Raw genomic sequence first — 21,027 nt, forward strand, 5'->3', positions numbered from 1 at the left:
TCACCCATAAGCAGCAGTACATGTAGCAGAGGTGGGATCCTTCAAACATGCGTCCAGGTTGGTTAATGTAGCAGTGGCAGTACTTGTACTGCAGTACGCACAAACAATAAACAATTAGTAATATAATTACATTTAAAATTCGTAGACGGAAAGATTTTAAATTAATCTGCTAATTATTGAAAGTTATTATATATCAAAAGCTTTTAACAAAAGAATTACAAAAATCACTATTCTTTTGAAATGAAAATGTCATAGTCATATTTTAAAAATAAGATTGATATTAAACAACACTAGGGGGGGGGGGATTTCCCTTTTCGCAATTTTCTTTACTTAATTGATCGTTTTAGAGAAATTTTAGATTTATTTGCTTCCAGGTTTTACTTTCTAAATTAGAAATGAAATAATGATTAAAGTTTGTGTTCCTGAGCATGTTCACGACGGTCTCTAAGTAAGTGATGTTCATGGTGGAGAGGAACTTTACCATTTGGTTCACCTTCTTTGCCTTGTTCAATATCTAAACAAATTATTTTCTTCAGAAAAGCACTGTCAACGTTATTTTAAGTGACCATTGTCCCTCTTTTAAAGAGTTGAATTTCCGACTTCTTAAAATTTTGGTTTCATCCAGCGGATTTATGCAGCAGCGACAAAAAAAATCAAAATAGATTTGTTTAGGACAGAACAACGGCAATATCTTCTTTACTGTGGGTGAAATAATGGCGTAAAGAGTAGGTTAACATGAATATGGCATGGGGGTAGGGTTGTTAAAACGTTAAACGATCGTTTTTTGTTTCGTTTTCAATCGTTTTTTGAAACGATCGTTTCGTTTTTGGAAAAAAACTATCGTTTTTAAAGACGACCCTCTCCTTTTGAAATTTTAGAAAACGAATAACGATTGCTTTTATAAAACTATTTGCGACCGTTTTTTATACGATTGTTTTTTAAAAATTATCGTTTTTTTTAAATATAAATTTTATTAACAATTATGTTAACGATCGTTAACGAATGGCCCTTGTTAAAGATCGTTAACGAAGGGTTGTCGTTAACGATCGTTAACGAAAGGACTAATTTTAAAAACGGTCGTTTTGGGAAAAACTTAACGAAGGGTAGTCGTTTACGAAACGACGATTTTGATAAAAATGATCGTTTTGAAAAACGACCTTTTTAAAAAACGATCGTTTTTGAAAACGATCGTTTTAAAAACGACCATTTTTTAAAAACGAGCTTTTAAAAAATACGATCAATTTTAAAAACGATCGTTTTGTTTTCCATTTTTCGTCGTCGTTTTCAGACCGAAACGATCGTTTTTCAAAAAAATGAAAAACGTTAACATCCCTAGGGGGTCATTTGAACAAATTACGTATAAAGTCCCCTTAGAAACAAATCAGGGTGCTACAAAAGCTGTTTTTTTACGTTAGATTGACGTACAGACAAGCAAAGAATTATAATATATCAGTTTAATGTTTTAAAGAAGCTTGTTACTAGATTCAAAACCTAGATATTGTTAAAAACATTTATCCTATTTTTTGTAATCTAATGTTTCTTTTCGTTTAACCAGGTAAATAATTAAACGCATGGTTTCATGTGTCAATATATAATTAATATCATGCAAACCACAATAAGAAACCGGAGATGGAATTTAAACCGCCGCTCAAATTCATTAAATTCGGCCACGGGATGTTTTAAAGTAAACTGTAAAATGGTAAAAATAAAACTGTGAAAAAATAGGAAGACGACACATCAATAATATTCTTTGAATTTGTTTTAAAGTAAAAAGTTTGGATTAGTGGCAAAATAATTAATTTGTTAAGTGCAATGGATCAGGGTACACTGCATTTTTTGTTCATTAAACTGATTAAAATAATAAGTCTTCCTATTCCACAGTTTATTGAGTCTTACTGTATAATAAGGCATTCTTTGAGACACCCTGCAATTTTATTGCATGTGTTTGGGTAGATACATTATACAGACATATATACATAACTGTTTATTGTTTCATGCATAGATACTTATTTTTGAATAATGACAAAGAAATTACCACAATTGCGGTTGGTTAAATTAAGTATCTAATACACACATGTGTTTACTTTTTCTAAAAATTGCCTCTGGTTCGGATTTGAGATTTAATAGGTATTTAAATACTACTTTTTATGCTCATAAATCTTAGAAAAATACACATTTGTTAAACAATATACAATTTAGAAATAGGTGCTCATAGATATCACAAAAGGGACTGTAAACGTAATTTGAAGTGACCCTCCATCGATAGAGTGGCATGTCCGATTCACAACGGTATACTTTGTCTGAATAAAGGCCGAATATAATGAATATGAGCCCCGCGTCTCAAATCCCCCCAAAACCGAAGATTTAATACGATTTAAAGTGGAACCAACCATATTTGAGCCGCGGCTCAAATTTAAACCGTGGCTCAAATTCTTTAAATTCGGCCTCAAGTATTATTTTAAATGTTCCCTTTAACTGTAGTTTATCTGCAGAATTATCTTGAACTTTTTTTACAGCAGAAACCATGAAGAATTTAGCTTCCGAATTATTGAAAAGATCCAGGCTTCATCGTTGTGTATAGGGCATGTCTCTCTTTAATTGGAGGAATATTAAAGTAGTCCCTTTAATCGGAGGATTTCTAAAGCAGTCCCTTTAATTGGAGGATTATTAAATCAGTCTCTTTAATTGGAGGATTATTAAAGCAGACTCTTTAATTGGAGGATTATTAAAGCAGTCCCTTTAATTGGAGGAATATTAAAGCAGTCCCTTTAATCGGAGGATTATTAAAGCAGTCCCTTTAAAACCAGTATTCGTGAAAATAAGATTGGGCTTGAGAAGACATTTTAACATTGATTAAAGGTCAAAATTGATGAAGATCAATTTATGTTAATTATTTTACAGTTCTCACCATATCACATTTCTTTTTGCTGCATTTAGTATCTATATCCGCTCTGTTGGCCTGAACCTTACTGTATAGGTTCGTTATATTCGCAAATATCTAAAAAGTTTGATTCATAGTTTGTTAAACATTTTCTGTTCTAATATTAATACCAAATTAATTCTTATACCAATACTAATACTAATACTAATATCAATACCAATATCAATACCAATATCATTACCAATACCAATACCAATACCAATACTAATACTAATACTAATACCAATATCAATACCAATACCAATACCAATACTAATATCAATATCAATACCAATACCAATACCAATACTAATATCAATATCAATATCAATATTTATATCAATATCAATATCAATATCAATATCAATATCAATATCAATATCAATATCAATATTGATATCAATACCAAAATCAATATCAATACCAATACCAATATCAATATCAATATCAATTTTAACTTCAATATCGATAAAAAGTATTAAAATAAATATCAATATCTTTGTTATTACTAATACCATTATCAATACCAATACCAATATCAATAACGGCCAAAAATAAGGCTAAATGAAAATGCTTTTAATTAAGAACTTTTAAATGCATTCTAAATTACGATTTCTAGAAAAGTCTGAAATATTTATACAATATTAATCCTATTTTTTATTTGTAATAAAACCATTTGAAACATAATAACTATGAATGAAAAATTATCTTACCTCACTATATTGAAATTGAGCCTCATCAAAGATTTCATAACCTCCAGCTACACCACCCTTCAAAGAAAAGTTTTCATGAATTAGATTTTAGGTTTAATAAAGTATAAAAATGAAAGATTTTACCAAAAACAGTTAAATGGTGTCACTAAGTACATACACGATACCGCTTTAAAAGAGTAAAAAGTTTTTTTCCTTTTATGAAATTAAAAGTCAAATAGCGTATAGATTTTTGTTCCGATTTTACAATTTCTAAATAATTCACTATTACTTTTACATCGTGTATGTAATGTATATTCAAAATATAGTTTAGCAAATGATATGTAATATAGAAATTTAATAAATAATGAAAAGAAATATGTTAAAAAATTAGGACCTGTACTGGTTTAGACCTAGCTGATACAAAACTGAAATAAAACTTGTTGAATTGAAAATTTCGAACTAATCCAAAGAATATCAATAAAAAACAAAACCATTCACATTAAAAAAGAATAGATAATCGACAATAACAATGTCAGCATTCATACCATCATTATCAACAACATCATCAACAAATACCACATCATCACCAACGTCAATACTATCATCAACTTAATAAAATCATTATCAAATCCTACATCATCATTGCCAACAACAACATCATTGCCGGTCAACAACAACATCATCAGCAACAACAACATCAACAGCAAAAACAACATCATTACCAACAATAATATCATCACCAAATTCAAAACCAGAATAATAATATTATTTTACTTGATAACGTCATTAAGCTGCTGTATCTCTGATGTGCATGAGCATGATGTAGAAGATGATGCAGTTGAACTGGATGCAGGGAAGAAGGAAAAGAGAAATTGTTTCCCGGTTCTAGTTCCTTTTTGTAGTTCATCGTACTTAACATCCTTAATTTAAGTGTCTTTTTAATTCATCTATCAGAGATATTAATTTTTATAACTTAAGTCTAGAAAATCCTTCTCAAATGATCTTTCTGGGCTCTATCATTAATTATTATTTTCACAAAGATTAAATATTTAATCTATGCATTACCACCTAACACCCCCCCCCCCNAAAACGACACAAATTCCATTTATTCTGGTTCCCTGCATTGTACAATGCACACTTTTGTTGAAACAGCAGATCGAGACACAATCTAAAGAAAAAATGTTCTTCCATTTTTTATAAAAAAAAGTACTTAAGTTTGAATCTCAGGCCTCGCAAAAAAAATCGTTCGATTCTACAACTGGCACACCATTTTGTTCATCACCATCTTTTTATAACACGTGTGATCATTAGTGGTACTAATCATATCAACCATATATATACAAGGTGTCCAAAAACGTATTTTATAAATAAAACTAAATACTGTGTTCTAGTATCATATAGTATTAATTATGGAATGGAAAATGTCCAAATATATAATTATTTAGTTAAACACCAAACAGAAGCATTTGAAAACATAAAATAAACAAAAGCAACCTATTTTAAAATTAAAAACTACTAACAAAGCATATTTTTGAGTCTATTTAAAAAGCTTAAAAAAATAATACAATTTTTTGGACACACTGTATGTTTGTAGATATAATAGATAATATAGATAATGTGTATCTTTTTTGCTAAACGTTCCTTTCCAGTGTAAGATATATTCATTTTCTAGTCCTAAAATTAAAAACGATTGTATTTGACCTTCTCCATAATATGAATTTTTACTGCTTATTTAAGACAAACTATGCAGCCCTAATCTACAGTTTGAAGCAATTAAGACCACGCTTACCAGTTTTATTGCAATTGCATGCGCTCATCTCTCATAGAGAGATTTTAGATTAACAGCTTCTGATGATAATTAAAAGAAATGAGTGAGATTGGATCGAAGGGTAATACATTTAAATAAAATAAGCCGCCCTTAATTGATCTAACCTGTTTCCCATCAGGTTGAGCCAAGATCTCCTCCATAATCTCAAACCTCTGCTCCAACCTCTCAAGCCTAGAGATTTCAACGACCGGTGTATCCGTCCTGGTGATCTTAACGCTGGAATTCTGTTCCCTTGTGATTTGATCGAGTGAGTTCAACTCCTGTTCTAGGTACTCTACTCTAGCCTCCAGAGTTCTGGTTCTTGATTCTAATATTTAAATCGAATAAACTTTATGAATCATGAATACCAAAAAAGTGTTTACAAGTAGAGAAGGAATCAGAAATATGAGGAATAAATGTCGTCTTTGATATTTAATTTACTCAAAATGTCGCTATTTCAAAATGTTCTGGGCAAATTTAAAAACTTATTGATATTTAATGGTAGAAAGATGACACAAATTCCATTTATTCTGGTTCCCTGCATTGTACAATGCACACATTGTTAGAAATTTATTTAAACTTCAGAGACACAATCTAAAGGAAAAAATTTTCTTCCATTTTTTTATAAATAAAAATACTTATTTTGAATCTCGTTCGATTCTACAACTGGCCCACCATTTTGTTCATCACCATCTTTTTATAACACGTGTGATCATTAGTGGTACTAATCATATCAACCATATATATACAAGGTGTCCAAAAACGTATTTTATAAATAAAACTAAATACTGTGTTCTAGTATCATATAGTATTAANTTTTTGGATACAAGGTGCACCCTAAACTGTTTGGATACAAGGTGCACCCTAAACTATTTGAATACAGCTTATCTTTTAATCATCTCACAACTAGCTCTGTGTGACATCTATAGAGTCATGTTCCGCTCTTAATTTTCAAAAATTTGGTATTTTTCAATGTTTCTTAACAGCTTCAGGATAAGCTTTGTAAGGCCTTTAAGGAACCAGTTGGAAATTGAAAACCCTAATATCAACCATTGAACATTTTATTTTTCATCCATGTATATTATGATTGTAAACAATTTTCTTCTTCATTTTAAAAATTTGTTACAAGGGTATAAATATGTATTGTAAATTAACCAAAATATGAAAGTTGTTGAAGAGAAAATTGACGAAACAAAGGGTAATATTTTACTAAAGCCATTGCACTTCTCTGGTTGGAAATGTAATAAATCAAAAAAAAAAATCGATTACTCAAATTATCCTTGAAACTACTATATTTATGTAGATATATACGTATAGTTTGCATTGCCTCCATATCCCCCTCCCACCATATCCTTTCCCATAACATATACACACAATATAAGCCTCTAGTCATCTTGGATTTTTCCAGTTTGCAAATTATGAACTTTAATTAAGAAAAATACCTAAACGATTTAGCAGATTCCGAAGTTCTTCATATCCATCCTCGGGAATACTAAAATGAAGAAAATATAAAATACATTTGTATATAGGCGATTATATCAATACTATGAAGACGACTTTTCTGTTTAAGTTTTGATTTATAACAAGCTTTTTTCAAATTCCAAGTTTACAGAAGCTTTTTATTTGAAAAGCTCTCTTTGTTTCCATGTATGTGTGAATCCATACTGTTTAGAAGCTTGGTAAAAATCAAAATTTGAAATCGAAAGCTGTCTTCATTGTATTGATATATATAACGACCACTGTAATATAGTTTTGCTTCATACATCCCATTTGACTGATTATTTTCTCTTAATAATGTAAAATGTCGTAATTCGAATGTTAAAATTTGCCCGATTTTCGATGTTAATTGGGGACTAATGCTTGATCCCTCAAATTAAAGTTGTTTTTGGATGGCGCAGAGTATATACCATTACGGGATATCCGGGAGAAATTTAATTAATCCGTAGATTTGTATAAGATGGAGATTAATGCTTAATCCCTCAAATTAAAGTTGTTCCTGCAGAGCGCAGAGTATATACCATTACGGGATATCCAGGAGAAATTTAATTAATCCGTAGATTTGTATAAGATAGAGACTAATGCTTGATACAGAGATTCAAAACACAAATGTTCTCACTCAAGAGGAAATCAATTCTTTCTTGCCTACAACTTGACAACAGCACTCTAGTACTAATAAAAAGAAAACTTTTGAAATTAGATACGATGGTGTGTTATGTTTTATTGAAGTCACTTGGTTTACAAACTTTTAGGAGATCATTTCTGATGTTAAACCTTCAAAGTTTATGTTGCTGATTTATCTGCAAGCCTTGTTCGGTCCTTCAGTTTAGAATAGTAAAAGTTTTCAGATTTCTTGCTTTTATTAGTTGACTTTAGAATTTTTAGACAAATTTCAAATTCATTTTTGCAAATTTATTTGAGTTTCAACGATTATCACTTTATGAAGAAAACTCCGAAATCATATTTACTGGCGGCCGGTAGCGGCGAGATGGGTCTCAGGGGTGAGAGGAGCAAAAAAGGGGAAATCCACATTTTTTCTTTTTAATAATTTGTATAAAATGAAAGAGCTTGTTTAAGATTGATAAGGTTGTAAGATTCATCTTCCTCTAAACCTCTACTCAATCTGTTCTAGTCTAACAGTTACACAAGACAGATGAGAGATGAAATCTGAACAAAACCAACCAAAATATTGATTACAGTGAGTATGACGAGTAGAGCCGAGCAGAGGAGTTTTTACTTGAATTATAAGCGCCAAGAATTCATTTAGATGGATCTGTGAGAAAACAAGGTACGATTAGTGCGCTTACAAGCCTTATCTAATGTAACTAAACACTGTCAAATAACTTCAAATTATTTATTGAATTTTATTTTTTTCTGAATTCCGGCCTAAGTATCTAAAAAAGAACCAAATTAAAATTTGCAGCGCAAACACCTGACAACTACCCTTTCAACCCCTTATCTGATCAAAAATCCGAGAGAGATTGTTGATTTACTAGCATTAAAAGTGTTTAATTTTGACAATTTCGTCCGTTTTCTTTCTAAAGCATATAAATGTGCGAGTCATTAAGAAAGAAAATGATTGATGTATCGGGCACCTTCTTTATCCGACAAAGTTTTTTTTCAGGTTACCGTTGTTAATCGGACATAACACCCAAAAATAAAGAGTAACATGTAATTTTACGTCTACAGTACCTTTAAGATTTCTGTACAGTATCATTTGTTTACTGTAAACAAAATAATATGTTTTATGTATGTTCCTAATGATGTTTAGTGTATAATTTATGATTATAAAATAAAACCTGTGTTAAATCAATCATACCCCCTTCTACTTTTCTAATATTTAAATAATGTACAAATTCAAGACATTAAGTGTTTTCGTGGGAGCAGAGGAAAAAGAATAGATGGGAGCAGAGAAGAGAATATAGATGGGTGCAGAGGAGAGAATATAGATGGAAGCAGAAAAGAGAGAATAGATGGGGGCAGAGGAGAGAGTATAGATGGGAGCAGAGAAGAGAGAATAGATGGGAGCAGAGGAGAGAGAGTAGATTTGGAGCAGCGGAGAGAGAATAGATGGGAGCAGAGGAGAGAGAATAGATTGGGAGCAGAGTAGAGAATATAGATTGGAGCAGAGGAGAGAGAATAGATTTGGAGCAGCGGAGAGAGTATAGATGGGAGCAGAGGAGAGAGAATAGATTTGGAGCAGCGGAGAGAGAATAGATTGGGAGCAGAGGAGAGAGAATAGATTGGGAGCAGAGGAGAGAGAATAGATTGGGAGCAGAGGAGAGATAATATATCGGTAGCAGAGGAGAGAAAATAGATGGGAACAGAGGAGAGAAAATAGATGGGAGCAGAGGAGAGAAATAGATGGGAGCAGAGAATAGAGAATTAATAGGAGCAGAGGAGAGATAATGAATGAGAGCAAAGAAGAGATCAAATATGGAAGCTTGTCTGTTTTTTGATTTGTTTTATCCACGTCAAAACATCTGAACCGATAGGGCCCCAGGGTACATCAATTGCTGGTAGTAAAATGAAAAAGTGTGTATGGCTAAAATGCACAGATTAGAGATTTAAAAAACAGAGTTTGAAGCAAAGACTCAATTCCTTTGTGTTTTTGGAACACGATGAAAAATTGCCGGTTCGCGAAGGTAAAATCCTAAAATTGATTGCAAAGCCGTGGCGCGAAGCCTGGTAGTAATTTTTTGAGTCACTTAATGAGAGTTTTGGTCTTTGGGGAGGGGGGAGTTATATCGAATACGAATGTATAAATCGGAACTGAACCTCGACACAAATTCTAATTTTATGATGAATTCGGTTAGAAGAATCTGTGAGTCCAAATGGGCTCAACATTTTAATTATACTAGTTTGAGTCCACAGACGTACGCTAGTTAGAAAGAGATATAGCGATTGTTTTCTTAGTATATAGTATATTCATGCAGGTTAAAATCAGAATTCAAGATGGTTTAAAATCAAGAAATTGAAGCCTGATAATCTGACTTAAAATGCCAATAAGTATTCTAATCTTAGATTGGCATATCTTCTTTTGAATTTTGAGATCACTGACCCCCAGGTTAGGTAATGGATGGGGGGGGGGGGCTTTTCCGAAAATAAAATAAAGATGTGTATGGCACAGCTATAGAGGAGTTAGGTCATAGGGGGGAGGGGGGGCATGATGGGGAGAAAATGGGAGGGGAAACAGATCATATCTTGCCGTCAGATCATGTGACAAACTGGTTAAACCCTTGTGGGTGTAAAACTATGCTATTTTAAATTATTAGAAAATTTGAGTTTGCGGCAAAAACTCAGTTCCTTTAGATATATTATTTCCACATCACAACATAAAAACTATCTACTAATCTAATCTTCAATTTCGGACCGTGGTTGTTATTAAATATAGCATGTTATTGATATCAGAAAGTACCAATTGAAATTTTGCTTTGAATTTTCTTTGCAGTTTTATACGTGATCGTATGGCAATTGTATTTTGATCAAATGTGCTTCGTCAAGGATTTAAATTAAGAACACTTAAGTAGGTGTGTTATTATCGATTCTGCAGTGTTATTGGCATTTCTTATTCAACAAGTTTTGGGACTCTCTGTATCTTTTTTCTGTTCCTGTAGAATTACAATCTTTCTTTTTTTCTTTTAGAAACTCTCGAATTTCTTAATATTCCCTTTCTTCTAAATAGTTATGTTTTCCGTATGTTCCTGTTTATCTGCACTGTATTAATCCCTGTCTAGCCTGAGTAATGAATTCTTTCTGTATTTCTCTTGTTTCTGATTTTGGGATGTTTCTATTTATGTAAACTCACTTATTTTTTAATACTTCTCTGCAGTTGCCTTCATCTCTTTTCTTTCATATTCCTATTTTCTGCATCTTTTCTGTTTTAGAACATTACGCTGCCTAATCTTTCTAATCTCACTTGTTTCTTGTACTTCAATCTTAATTCTCCTGTTTTCTTTATTTTTCATAATTTCTCTATTTTCCTGTTTTCTATAGCTTCCTGTTTTCCTAATATATCTGTACTAGAAATTCAGGGCGCTTCGCGCCCTTCTTTCTAGGCTTTTAGGGCGCTTCGCGCCCATCTTCTATTTAAACTTTTAATTGTGGCTTTTTCTGTGAGCATCTTCTCTTTGTACAGTATAAAACAAAAACAAAAAAAGTTTGCGGATTTCATAATATTTTTTCGCGCATTTTCAAAATTTTACAAAAATAAAAAACTTTTAAACACAAATTTTTAAAATTTCAATCATTCATAAACCTTCCCTGGGGTCCCTAGATGTCCCACAAAAAATTTGTGCCCGTTCGGTTCAGCCGTTTTGACGTTTATTGGATACAAACAGACAAACAAAAAAAACAGACAAGCCAAATTTATATATAGATATAAAGTAGACATCTATGTTTGTCTGTCTGTCTGTTTGTTTGGATTCCATTCACTGTAATGCAAATTCTTCTTTTGAAATATTCTAAAGCGGGATCCAAAATAAAGATAAAAACAGCTAATCAATAAAGTCTGGTTTTCTCAGGAAAATAACTATGAAAAAACTTACACATTAAGTCCTCTGCAGAGGCTGAGTTGAACCAGAAGAAGAACTGTCACTCTACCAATATTCTAGAATATCATAAAATAAGAAAAAACATTAAAATTCTTATATTTTTCTGTGTGAGACTTAGATTTCCTCACAAAAAAAACCAAGGAAACAAGGGTTCAGAAGTACAAGGGTACAAGGATACCAATACAAGGATACAAGGATACAAGGACACAAGGATACAAGGATATACAAGGATACAAGGGTACAAGGATACAAGGATACAAGGATACAAGGATACAAGGATACAAGGATTCAAGGATACAAGGATATACAAGGATACAAGGATACAAGGATACAAGGATACAAGGATACAAGGATACAAGGATACAAGGATACAAGGATACAAGGATACACTAGGATACACTAGGATACAAGGATACAAGGATACAAGGATATACAAGGATATAAATATACTATAAGGACATAAGTATAAAAGGATGTAAGGATACAAGGATATGAAGGTATTTAAGGATATAAGAATATAAGGATAAGAATATAAGGATACAACGATACAAGGATACAAGGATATAAGAATGCAAGGATATAATAATACAAGGATACAAGGATACAAGGATTCAAGGATCTAAGAATGCAAAGATATAATGATACAAGGAAATAAGTTACATAGAGTTACACCATGCTTGATGATAACATCCATTGTTTAGCTTTTTATACAGGATTGTAAGGTAAAATTTAATATAAAGTTGTCTATACATAATCTTTATCAATAAATCTATTTAAAAAGTAAAAGGAATCTTGATACTCACTTTTAATTTCATTTTTAACAGCCTAATCCAAATCTGAAAAATGCAGATATGTATACTAGCTTGGAACACCAGCATTGTCTGGATCCAAGCATATTGTCTGGAATTTTTCCAACAAAAGCTAACCCACTTAATTTTAGAAATTTTAAACCCAGGTAAGAACATTAATGCAGGGGTCCATATAGTTGATTTTCTCGATCCCAAAATAATTTTTTGCCCCCAACTTAAAAAGAAATGCCCCCAATTAAAAAAACATTTTCAAATTCCACTAACAGCTTTGCCCCCATTGCCCCCAATTTGAAAAAAATGCCCCCAATTTTTAAAAAAAAATGCCCCCGGCCCCCCAAATTTTTTTTTCAAACAGTGGAACGATCGTTCTTTGCCGAGAACGAACGGAACGATCAAGAACGATCCCATCGTTCCGAAAAAAAAACGAACGCTTAGAACGCGTTCTTAAAAATATTGGAACGATTAGAGAACGGAACGATTTAGCTGAAGGCCCTCGTTCTAGAACGGAACGGAACGATTTCAAAAAAGTCGGAACGTGCCCAGCCCTAAGTCTGCTGGTGCCACAGAACAAAAAGTATTCCATTCCTTGACACAAAACTGTACATTGAAGATAATCACAGAATCTCTACAGAAAACCCACAGATTAGGGATGCACAATTTTTCAAAACTGAGGGAATTTCTTCTCAGCAGGGATTACAATTTTTCAATTGTTGACTCTGCTATAGTCCGAGCTAAAGCTATACTTATAGAAGTTGCTTAAAAAAAAGTGGAGAAAAAGGAGAAACCAGATTGAGTTATAATCTCTATTTCATTTAATCCCCAGCTACCTTGTATCTCCTCCATCATACAGAAACATTGGAGAACCATGGTCCAGGATCCTTGGATGAAGGAGGTTTTTCAAAATCCTCCTATGGTTACCTATAGGAGACCTCCTAATCTCAGGGATAAACTCATCCGAGCCAGAATTCCTGATCCTCCTAGAATGAGGCCAAAGAGGCTTATACCTGGTATGAAACCTTGAGGTTTAAATTGCCCAACTTGTCCCTAAATATACAATCCTCTTATACCAGCAAGAAGATTGAGATTAATGGAACTTTCAACTGTAAGACCAAAAATGTAGTTTACTGTATTACATGTGAGCAGTGTAAACTACAATATATAGGACAGACAACAAGATCTTTAAATGAAAGATTGAAGGACATATTGGTTACATTAGAAATCTCCATACAAACCTGCCTGAGAACATTTTATTCATCCTGGACATGAACTTTACCATATAAAAGTTAGAGTTCTAGAGAAGGTTTGCGACCTCGGGAGAAGTTTACTTGAAGTACGAGAATCTAAATAATCAGAGATTTTATGACTGAACTCAGAGGAATGAACAGAAAAAAATAGTTTTTATTTAATTGTAAACTGTAACAATTCAGTATCTTTTTAAAAAGAGTATTGTTTAGGTCCAATTCTTTAAAAGTTTTAAATAACCCTCCTTAAACAAGACGTTATTTTAAAATGACCCTCTGTTCTAATAGTTTCTCGCACCATTTAAAATTGTACCTTTAATAGTCTTAGCAATAATTCTAGGAAGATATCCTTGTTTCCTATTTCAATATTGATTATTTCTCCCAAATATACGTACTTGGGAGTTCACGTAGCAGATTGCAACCCCTTCAGGCGCGCAACTAGACCTTAAGCTAGGGGGGGGGGGGGCATAGGGCAATGATTTGTCACGCCCCTAAACATTTTTAGGGTGGGGGGCAAGAAAAATGTGTATTATATGCAACCATGAAAAAACTACCTTACAAACTCAGGATTTTTTGGGGGAAGATTTTATATTTGGGATCGTTTATTCAGTTTGGGGCAAATTTGTGTGGGAAAAATCTCAAACTATATTTCAGGGGCAAATTTTGTTTGGGGTTGGCAGTTTTTTTAGTTGGGGGAAAATTGAAATGTTCATTTTTAGAGCAAATTTTATTTTTGAGAGGCTTGTTTGGTCAATTTTGTGTTTGGGAAATCTTAAATCTTTATTTGGGGTCAAATTTATTTGTTTAAGGGCATCTTTAAAATATATGGGGCATTTTTTAAACTAAGGTTTTTTTTGCTAGGGGCAAAACTTTTAAATTATTTTAGCATTAGCTAAATAAAATAAGGGGCATTTTTTTAAGATAGGGCTGTAAATTTTAAAGTTAGTTGTATTTATAAAACGTTTGGGGATAAAAAAAATTAAATTTAGATACAGATTAAAAATCTTTGGTGGCATTTTAAAAAACAAGGGTTACAAATGTTGAAACAAACCTACATTTTATAACCCCTTTATTTTTGGAACCTGATGGTGTAATCCTTTGATGTTTCAAACTTAGACTATCTACCAGAATTAATAGTTTGGAAAATCAAAGGTCTAGGAAAACGGGTTGCTAAGTTATAGGAATTAGAAAATCAGATAGCTACTTTTCAACATCAACAACCCAGATATCTACCTTTCAACATCATCAACCTAGATATCTACCTTTCAACATCAACAACCCAGATATTTACCTTTCAACACTAACATCCCAGATATCCACTTTTCAACATCGACAACCCTGATATCTACCTTTCAACACCAACATCCCAGATATCTACCTTTTAACATCCAGATATCTACCTTTCAACATCAACAACCCAGATATCTACCTTTCAACACCAACAACCCAGATATCTACCTTTCAACATAAACAACCCAGATATCTACCATTTAACCTCAACAACCCAGATATCTACCTTTCCACACCAACAACCCAGATATCTACCATTCAACTTCAACAACCTAGATATATACCTTTTAACATCGACAACCCAAATATCTACCTTTCAACATCAACAACCTAGATATATACCTATCAACACCAACAACCCAGATATCTACCTCTCAATATCAACAACCCAGATATCTACCTTTCAATACCAACAACCCAGATATCTACCATTCAATATCAACAACCTAGATATCTACCTTTCAACACCAACAACACAGATATCTACCTCTCAATATCAACAACCCAGATATCTACCTTTCAACATCAACAACCCAGATATCTACCTTTCAACATCAACAACCTAGATATCTACCTTTCAACACCAATATCCCAGATATCTACCTTTCAAAATCAACAACCCAGATATCTACCTTTCAACATCAACAACCCAGATATCTACCACTCAACATCAACAATTGTTCGAGGGAACCCGTGGTAAAGTAAAATTTTCAATTTCCAAAAAAAATAGTTTTATCTTCTTTTGAGATGAAAATGCTCGAATTTTTAAACTGTGCAGAGCGGGTGGTTAATTTGTTTAACTTTACCAAGGGACGTTAACTAACTTAACCTCCCTCTCTTGGGGGAATGATAGGTTGGTAATGTTGATCAAAAGGCGGTAAATATCTTTACGTTCAGACTATAGATTACTTACAATAAATATACTATGAGACTAAAATCTATTTATATTTACAATTTACATGTACATGGATATATATATATATAAAAGAAGATGGACAATATATATATATACAATGATGGACAGTTTAATTTCAAAGAAAAAAAGAAAACTATGTAATTGCTTCCGTTTCTGTATTTAATGATAGAGCATAATGATATATCATCTTGTCAAATTCCTAATTTATGCCAGGAAAGGAATTAATTCTTCTTCACAAACTCAAATTCTTAAAATAGTATAAACTTTTGATATTTCAAACATAGAATTCATAATTGAAATATCTAAGGTCTACGGTATTGGGTTGCAAAGATAAAATGATTAGAAAACCATGGACGTAATTTCTTTATGTAGCGTCCTTAAATATTAAAATCAACCACAACAGTTTCTGCAATTTGACAATAATAAGATGATAATCTATCTTTAAGTTTCTTCAAAACAGATTTATCTTATTTCTTTTGACAAGAAACAATTAAACGTTCTCAAACTTTATATTTAAAGAGAGTGTTACTGTTCTCTAAAATGGAAAGGGGGTATGCATGAGACGGACCACATTAAAAATCTCTGTATACTTTATGAAACAAAAAATATTCCGCAATATACAATTAAAGACCAAAATTCGGTTAACACTTTGGAGGTTGAACATGATTCATCCTTTAACATAATCACTTTTATATTTTTTTTTAATTACGGTTTTTCATGCTAATTTTTCTCCCTAGGATTACAGCCCCAACCCTTCTTCCATCCCTTATGCATGTTTAATTAAATTTTTGCAGTTCCTTCCATGATGTCAACCATTAATAGAAAAACATGGAGCGTAAAATCATGTTTAATGTAAAGAAGTTTGCTTGCTCTGTGGAGCGCTAATTCTAGCGGAGCGCGGAACGAACTAGATGCAACTAATTCTTATTTTAAACCCGGGGGATTTTTATATTTCTCCGTCTTGAAACCGTTACGTCTGAATATTTTTGTAACCTAGGTCGATACCATCGAACGGACAAGCCCAATATTCTGATAATCTTTTCATTTACAAACATTGTAACAATTGTAGCTTGCATTGATTTATAATGATATCAATTCAATTTAAATTTACTTTTCCAGTTCATATATTCATCCTTAAATGGATTCTGTAATCCCTGAAATATTGCGTACATTTAAAACATCACAGTGTACATACTACATAGGTTACGTATAGGAGACGTAAAGATAGCAAAAAAAACATATACAAACTTTATATAATATATCTAATATATATATGTATATATATTAGATTAGGTAGTTATATATATATATATCAAAATATATAATATCAATAATATAATATCAAAATATTTTAATAGATTCTAACCAGGCGCGCAACTAGTGGGGGGGGGGAGGGGCAAGGCCCCCCTAGCCTGATTAAGGGGGGGGGGCATGGGCCTCCCTTAAGAAGGCTTGCCCCTCTGTAGGGGAGGGGGGCAAGAAGTCCACCCTGTTGCAAAAGAGAAATTTTTTTCTTAATTTTTAAAAAAATAGCAGAATTATTTGGGGGTTGCCTAAAAAACAACAGAAATATTCTGAGAGTTGTCTAAAAATGTAAAAAACAAGTTCCAATTGGTGTCTGAAAATGCAACATCCAACTTCCGACATTAACTGTCGCATTATTCTTTCTTTCTATTCATGTTCAGTGAGACACTCTATGTACAGATGCATGTATGTGATTGAAGGTTTAAATGCAAGTCCTCAAAAAGCCGTATTTACATGATTAAACTGGAACCAAACACTTGCCACAAGCACTGATTTTTTAACCCTATTCCCGCTGGGGGGGGGTCAATTTGACCCCCCCCTGTAGTTTTTTTTACATAACTCAAAAAGTATTGGTCTGAGGCTGTTGAAATTTTCTGACTTTTCTTACATACCCAAAGCCCTCCCTTTAGGCCTAAAACCGGGCTTTAATACTAACTGCCTGAGTCCTCAGGCACACTGCCTGAATGACTGCTTTTGCCTGTAGCAAACTAAATCTTTGTTTTGACCCACTTTCACTTGTCAGATTTTGATAAAATTTAGCTTTTTGGAAAGCCTATGACATAAGGAAACGGATTGCACAAGTTTTGCGAAAAAAAAATTGCAAATTTTTTGCAAACAACCTGTCAAAGGAAATTTGCACATTTTTAGTTTTTCTTGATTAAAAATCAGGTTATTTAAAATTTTGCAAAAATTTTTGCATATTTGAAATGGCATGGTCAAGGGCTTTTCAAAAATGTATAATTTGTCATTTTTTGGACAAATTTTTTTTTGCAAACATTTTTACTATAAAACTGGATTTTGCGATAAAAAATTCAATTTTCGCAAATTTGCAAATTTTTTTGCAGATTCTAAAAGTAGAGCACAAGAGCTTTCTAATGATGTATCATTTGTCATATTTGGACATAAAACATGGGATTTAGAGGGGGGGGTCAAATTGACCCCCCCCCAGCGTATCCTGGTTTTCAAGTACCCCAGTGGGGATAGGGTTAATATTTTACCTTTGGTACCTAATGATGCATATGAACGTCTGATATTTCTAACTTAGACTTTTAGTTCTAATCGAATTTATTGTTTGAATTATGAAAGGTGTAAAATGAAATCAGGTTGCAATGATATATCGATTAGAAATATACCTATTTTAATTGACTAAAGCAATTAGTCCATAATATATTTATGACCAAAGAGAAAATCCAGATAATTCGTTTGTTGGTTTAAGGCTGATTAATTGTTTTTGCTTCTTTACGCCAAGAAACTTCTGTTTATTGCACAATTCTTTGCAATCAATTATATTCACTTGTTCGAGGATAATCATATGGTTTCTATCTGCCTTATATCAATTATTTTACATTTACTATAAATATTCTACATTGTACACAGGGTGTACCAATAAAGACAGAAGTAATAATGATAATAAAAATGACATTAATAATAATAGTAATAATAATAATGATAATAACAAGAAAAATGATATTGAAAATAATTGTCAAATTTAATTTACATCAACATTGTGGCTTAACAGCTTCTCTAGTTTTGATTTTACGCTCACTAGTAGGAGAAAAGAAAACTTAACCGGTTATATATTAGAAATATAAAACAATTTTCTTATTTTGTTATTCTCAATAGCTCTTACTTAAGAGAAGTTATGATGGAAAACATATCAGATTTCAATATTACATGCAATGTTCTATTGACGTGAGTCGAGTTATTCATGCATAATAATAAGAAGTAACGGCATTTAAGAATTGAGTGTCAAGGAGAAATTATATCATTTATTCTGGGGTCGGGGCAGGCCCGTAGCTAGGAACTTTTCAAAGCCAAGATATGGGTATGATCAGTGGCGGCCATAAGGGGGGTTATTGGGGTTATTTCCCCCTCCTAGAATCCATTTGCTGCCTCTACAAGTAACAGTTCCAGTTGCCTTGACCCCTTCCCTTCAAAAAAAAAAAAAAAAATACATTCCCTATTGATTAGTCTGCACTTGTGTAAAGACGACTATTTTCATGATAGTAAAAGTTTTTGAGGCATTTTGCAGATGCCTAAACAGTCAGTAAACTTTTACTTCGGTTACTTCAGTAACGTTCACTTACACACAACTGGACCTGGTTATGATAAAAAATATATATATTATAAGTAAAGTTCCTAAAATACGATTTTTGGACCCCCTCCTTTTGTACATGGATATCATATTATATGTAAGTCCACAGGCGCGAACACAGGATTTTAGCCAGGGTGGGGCAAGATTTGTTTTGCCCCCCTGGCTGTTTTTTGCCTCCCCTGGAATTGTTTTCTTCAAAAAGTCAGTTAACAACATAAAAATACATCAAAAAGACTACATTTTTGGGTGTTACTAACTTTACAGAGTCTAAAAATTATTCCTTAGCTCAAAAAACTAACTTTAACTTTTTAACTTTATAAATTTATAAATTTATCACTTAACTCCATCACAGCTAACTAAATCAAGAATTACAGCATCATTAAAAAATCATATTTTCACTTATAAACGAAAGGGGGGGGGGCACAANTAAACAGTGGTTAAACATAACTTAGAATTGTCGTAGGAGGCTGATTTTTTGCATGCAAACTCAGAATTATGTATATTACATGCATTTTTTGGTTTTGAAGGAATCTGAGCAAAAGTGCGCGTTCGCGCGCTTTTTGTGAAAATATGCGACTTTTTTGACAGTAAATCAATGTTAACTTTATTAATTGCACTTGAACATTTTTCTTGTCAAAAAAGTCGCATTTTTTCACAAAACCAAAAAATGCATGTAATATATAAATATAATAATATATAATAATATAAATAATTTCATTTCCACATTAGATTTCGTTAAGATCTTATCATACTACATTGACGACAAGAAAATTTAACAATGAGTATAATGACCATATTTTTTCAAAGTTTTGCAGAGTGCTTTTCTAAAGATTTAAAAAAGTAACATCTTTTTCCTCTTACAGTAAAACTATTATTTTTTATATTACTGCCTTTTTGTCAATATTTGCCAAAAAGTTTAGTTAAAATTAAATAAATTCAGTTTTTTTACAGATCTTTGTAGTTAATGTAAAATGAATGACTATAATGAAGGATATAAAGCAAGGTGAAAGCTGAAAGGTATGTAATGAAGCCTTTATTAGATTGAGTTTGTAAATCCCAGAAATGAGTGGAAAATGCAAATCAAACCCAATGAAAACCAATAATTTGATATACATCATGATATTTTTCTAGGGGGGGGGGGGAAAAAAAAATTTTCCCCCCCCCCCCCCCCTACAGAATCCTTATGTCCGCCCCATGGGTATGATGAAAACTTCGAAAAGGATCAAAATTAATGACTCAATCACTTATCAGACTAAACTTTATCATCTCTATGAAGGAGTAGAATTTTGCAGATTTAACCTCATTTAGAATAGATTTGAGGACAAAGTCTTCACCTTATTCAAGCAATAATTTACTTGATCATTAAGTAGTTAATGTTTTCAGCCCCCTACCCATGCACAAAAGAAAAAATTAACCCATTAGTGATGAGACCATTAACTTTTTGTGAAGTTGTTTTAGAAGGATCTTGTCAAAACAAAACTTGATTGTACTCATGAAAAAACGATATTCAATTAAATTTTTGACTTTTTTTTGTACAGGGTGACCATGTAAAACATGAAAATCTAAAAAACTTTTGCAACTCATAATTATTTAATTATCTTCAAAACTTTACTTTTCATGTTTTAGGTATTTAAATCTTTAAAAGAAGATTCCGAAAATATCTTTAAATTTTTTCTAGCAAAA

General features: G+C 32.3%; 1 protein-coding gene across 1 annotated transcript; it reads right to left on the minus strand.

The window, feature by feature from the left end:
- On the minus strand, positions 1 to 12,355 carry LOC111696453 (uncharacterized). The gene is made up of 10 exons (XM_023466092.1): positions 12,273 to 12,355; positions 11,464 to 11,525; positions 6,862 to 6,911; positions 5,545 to 5,747; positions 4,387 to 4,532; positions 4,007 to 4,037; positions 3,634 to 3,690; positions 2,909 to 2,998; positions 423 to 514; positions 1 to 88 (listed from the first exon to the last, which is right to left on the minus strand). The coding sequence occupies exons 1-10, from the start codon at positions 12,345 to 12,347 to the stop codon at positions 1 to 3; spliced, it is 894 nt and encodes a 297-aa protein (XP_023321860.1). The 5' UTR covers positions 12,348 to 12,355.
- Positions 12,356 to 21,027: the final 8,672 nt, after the last annotated feature.

Source organism: Eurytemora carolleeae, unplaced genomic scaffold, assembly GCF_000591075.1.
Source record: "Eurytemora carolleeae unplaced genomic scaffold, Eaff_2.0 scaffold69, whole genome shotgun sequence".
Lineage (NCBI taxonomy): Eukaryota > Metazoa > Arthropoda > Copepoda > Calanoida > Temoridae > Eurytemora > Eurytemora carolleeae.

What these genes read in the sequence shown, in the direction of transcription:
- LOC111696453 (XM_023466092.1), bottom strand. Translation starts at nt 12,347, where the DNA reads ATGCTGGTGTTCCAAGCTAGTATACATATCTGCATTTTTCAGATTTGG. An exon ending in CTAGGTCTAAACCAGTACAG is followed by an intron (nt 3,691 to 4,006) that starts GTCCTAATTTTT and finishes TTTTCTTTGAAG; the next exon opens with GGTGGTGTAGCTGGAGGTTA. An exon ending in ACCGTCGTGAACATGCTCAG is followed by an intron (nt 89 to 422) that starts GAACACAAACTT and finishes TGCGTACTGCAG; the next exon opens with TACAAGTACTGCCACTGCTA.